We start from the raw sequence: 4,368 nt of genomic DNA, 5'->3' as shown, positions 1-4,368 counted from the left end.
AGCTCCATGAGCTGTTTGTATATTTTGGAGATTAATCCTTTGTCTTTTGTTTCATTTGCAAATATTTTCTCCCATTCTGAGGGTTGTCTCTTTGTCTGGTTAATGGTTTCTTTTGCTGTGCAAAAGCATTTAAGTTTAATTAAGTTGCATTTTTTAATATTTGTTTTTATTTCCGTTACTCTAGCAGGTGGGTCAAAAAAGATCTTGCTGTGGTTTATGTCAAAGAGTGTTTTTCCTATGTTTTCCTCTAAGAGTTTTACAGTAACTGGTCTTACATTTAAGTCTTTAATCCATTTGGAGTTTATTTTTGTGTATGGTGTTAGGTAGTGTTCTAATTTCATTCTTTTACATGTAGTTGTCCAGTTTTCCCAGCACCACTTATTGAAGCGGCTGTCTTTTCTCCATTGTATGTTCTTGCCTCCTTTGTCGTAAATTAGGTGCCCATATGTGCGTGGGTTTATCTCTGGGCATTCTATCCTGTACCATTGATCTAGTCTTTTCACTCTTGTGTGTGCACTTAAGAGAAGGCTGATCTCACATGATTATAAAATGCTGACAATGGGCACACAAGAAACTGGTATTAGCTACTGCCTCTGGGGAGGGGAAAGGAAGTACCCTGGGGGAAAAGGGTGTATATTTTTCACTGTATCCTCTTGAACTTTGTTTTACCTCTATTTGGATGTGTTTTAAGTTTTAAGACAAAGGAAGGATCCCATATGGCCTACTACAACTAAGCAGCTGCTAGCTTTTCTTATCTAATCTTATTCCCAAACAACAGTCATATGGTAAGGCTGTCCACTCTGAGACAGGATAGCACAGTAGTAATGAGAGCAGCTGCTGCAGTCAGGCTGCCTGAGTTGTATAACCTTAGTCACTTGTACAACCACCACCACTTGTATAACCTTAGCCAAGTTATTTATCCCCGCTACACCTCAGTTGCCTCATCTGCGAAATGGGCAAAGCCACAATCCCTGCCATGGCAGGCGGCCTCTAAAATGGCCCCACCGATCCCTGACTCCTGGTAGTATTATGATCCTCACGTAATCCTCTCCATTGAGTATAGGCGGCATTTTGTGACGGTTTCTAGAGAACTGAATGTGGCAGAAGTAATGGGATCTCAGCTCTAAGATTAGGTGGGTCTTGGCTACACCTTCTCTTGCTCACTTTTTTTTTTTTTTTTTTTTGCCACATTGTGCAGCATGTGTGGCATCTTAGTTCCCGGGCCACGGATTGAACCTGTGCCCCATGAATTGGGAGCATGAAGTCTTAACCACAGGACCACCAGGGAAGTCCCTCTTGCTCACTTATTCTGAGGAAGGACAGCTCCTGTGTTGTGAGCTGTCCTAATGGAGAGGCCCACATGGCAAGGAACTAAGGTCTCCAGCCAACAGTCAGTAGCACCTGAGGCCTGTCAACCACCAGGTGAGTAAGTTTGGAAGCAGACCCTCTCCTAGGTGAGCCTTGGGATGAGGTGGTGAGCCTTGGGATGAGGTAGTCATCCCGGTCGAAACCTTCATCAGAGTCTGCGAGAGACCCTGGGCCAGAGGTACCCAGCCGGGCCAGAGGTACCCAGCCAAGCCATGCCCAGATTCCTGACCCACAGAAACCCAAATTCCTGACCAAAAACAGATGATTCATATTTGTTGTTTTAAGTGACTAACTTTTGAAGTAATTTGTTACGCAGGATTAGATAACTAATATACCACCCCTTGGAGAGTTATTTCCAAATAATACATGGAAAGCTTTGAAAAATATGCTAGGCACAGAACAAGTGATCAAAACTTGATGGCTCTTTTTCTATTATGGAAATATTAAAGTCTGCAAATGTGGAAGTAATATATACCTTCCATCATTAGCTCTTTAGTGACAGAAGAAGACCCTGCCAACTCCAAAATGTCAGAAAAGAATGGCAATTGGGATAATAACAACCTACAAAGATACAGCCAACTTGCAGAAAACTCACCACCATTGCCCATGCTGTACTGACAAGACAATGAAAAATATGGTAGCAAAAGGCAGAAATTAAGATCAATAGAACTAACAACCATTAACTGAATCATTCTATGAACCAAAACAAAAAAGACAACTATATACAGCCAAATTCCATACCTCAAAATATGATATCAAAATCAGACCAAATGTTTCAAATATTCTAACACCAAGCTCCGCCTTACAATTATCTTTGGAAGTCTGATAAACCAATATCATGCAGAGCAAAAATACAATTTCTTACTTATGTAGTTCTCTTACCCTCCAATACTTGGAGCACACGACCAGAAGCGACCTCTGTGTGAATGCACAAAAAGAGATGCTTTGGCAATTCTGACAATAAATTGGTTTGGATTCCTCTTCAAATATTGGCTCAGTATCCTGAAAAGAGAAAGATCTGTAAAACTTTACGATTGGCTGGGTCGTCGGTTAAAATTATCACACAATGATAAAGAAAACAAAATGAAATAAAGGCATCTCTTGATATGTTCATCAATTTAGCCCCTCACATGAGAACCAAGGTAGTAAAAATCAGCAAAGATATACTCTAAAATCATCTGGGTACAACATCTTTGCTACAAAGCTACTTAAGACTAAAATACTAATGAGAGTCAGAGTGTCATCACTCACAATGACAGATGATAAAAATTTGAGTCAATCCAAATTTTTATAGTTACATGTGCTTGTAGGTTAAAAAAAAAAAAAAAACTCATCAATTCCTGCACTTTCTCCCAGATTCAATGTCTAAAAATTCCCTAACTGAAGAGATTAGTACCTATATTGCCAGAAAATTGATCTGCCTTTCTTATTGCTAAAAAGTAACAAGGAATTCAAGTCCAAAGAACTCAGAAGACTAAAACTTGCTTTATATCTTCTTTGTGGTGGTTTGCTTTTTTTTTTCCCCCTCAAGCAAACTACCTTTCAACTTCAAATTTAAACAGAAGCAGTTGAGGAAAATCCTCTTCTGTGTTTCTCTACTTCAGATCCTGCACAGTATGTTTCTCTGCTTTGCATCCTTGATAAGGCAGATATCTACCCTCAAAAGGGAAAAATAATAATTCATGTACAGAGAGAGCATACTAGGGGACTCTTCTATACGATGTCAATAAGACTATTGAAAAGAATAGCTTTTTCCTTCCTCTTTAAGTGAAAAAGAGAAGGGGCCTATCATGACTAAAATGTAAGACTCCATAAGAACAGAAACAGAGAACTGACTTCCAGCCTCATTTGTCTCACCTGCAGGCCACTTATTTCCGAGGTAACAATCCACACCTTCAAGATGCCCATCACTGAGAGCGCCACCACGGTGTCCTCTACACCGAGAAGGAAGAAGAAGCCAGTTACAAGCACAACATGCTTTCTTTCTAAACAATAATATGGTTACAACAGTGACATGGACCATGGTTTGCTTTTTTTTGTTTTGTTTTTCTTACATCACCCTCCCTATCCCACCCCACCCCTCTAGGTGGTCACAAAGCAACGAGCTGATCTCCCTGTGCTATGCGGCTGCTTCCCCCTAGTTTTCTCAGGGTATATGCCCAGTTAGTGGGATTGCTGGGTCGTATGGTAGTTCTATTTTTAGCTTTTTAAGGAACCTCCATACTGCTCTCCACAGTGGCTGTATCAATTTACATTCCCACCAACAGTGCAAGAGGGTTCCCTTTTCTCCACCCTCTCCAGCATTTATTGTTTGTAGATTTTTTGATGATGGCCATTCTAACCGGTGTGAGATGATAACTCATTGTAGTTTTGATTTGCATTTCTCTAATGATTAGTGGTGTTGAGCATTCTTTCATGTGTGTGTTGGCAATCTGTGTATCTTCTTTGGAGAAATGCCTATTTAGGTCTTCTGCCCATTTCTGGATTGGGTTGTTTGGTTTTTTGCTATTGAGCTGCATGAGTTGCTTGTATGTTTTGGAAATTAATCCGTTGTCCGTTGCTTCATTTGCAAATATTTTCTCCCATTCTGAGGGCTGTCTTTTGGTCTTGTTTATGGTTTCCTTTGCTGTGCAAAAGCTTTTAAGTTTCATTAGGTCCCAGTTGTTTATTTTTGTTTTTATTTCCATTTCTCTAGGAGGTGGGTCAAAAAGGATCTTGCTGTGATTTATGTCATAGAGTGTTCTGCCTATGTTTTCCTCTAAGAGTTTGATAGTGTCTGGCCTTACATTTAGGTCTTTAATCCATTTTGAGTTTATTTTTGTGTATGGCGTTAGGGAGTGTTCAAATTTCATTCTTTTACATGTAGCTTTCCACTTTTCCCAGCACCACTTATTGAAGAGGCTGTCTTTTCTCCATTGTATATTCTTGCCTCCTTTATCAAACATAAGGTGACCATATGTGTGTGGGTTTATCTCTGGGCTTTCTATCCTGTTCCATTGA

General features: G+C 39.9%; 1 protein-coding gene across 8 annotated transcripts in view; it reads right to left on the bottom strand.

Moving 5' to 3' along the window:
* WDR7 (WD repeat domain 7) overlaps positions 1 to 4,368 on the bottom strand; it is a 375,792-nt gene that overhangs the window by 334,849 nt on the left and 36,575 nt on the right. For all 8 annotated transcript variants that reach the window (XM_028480810.2, XM_028480811.2, XM_028480813.2 and 5 more), the window contains 2 exons: positions 3,226 to 3,302; positions 2,251 to 2,370 (listed from right to left, as the gene is read on the bottom strand). In XM_028480810.2, the coding sequence (XP_028336611.1) occupies positions 2,251 to 2,370; positions 3,226 to 3,302 (197 nt within the window). The remainder of the gene's footprint in view (positions 1 to 2,250; positions 2,371 to 3,225; positions 3,303 to 4,368) is intronic.

Source organism: Physeter macrocephalus, chromosome 19 (assembly GCF_002837175.3).
Source record: "Physeter macrocephalus isolate SW-GA chromosome 19, ASM283717v5, whole genome shotgun sequence".
Classification (NCBI taxonomy): Eukaryota; Metazoa; Chordata; class Mammalia; order Artiodactyla; family Physeteridae; genus Physeter; species Physeter macrocephalus.
Note: the sequence above shows the minus strand (reverse complement) of the source record. Positions and strands in the feature narration are given on the sequence as shown.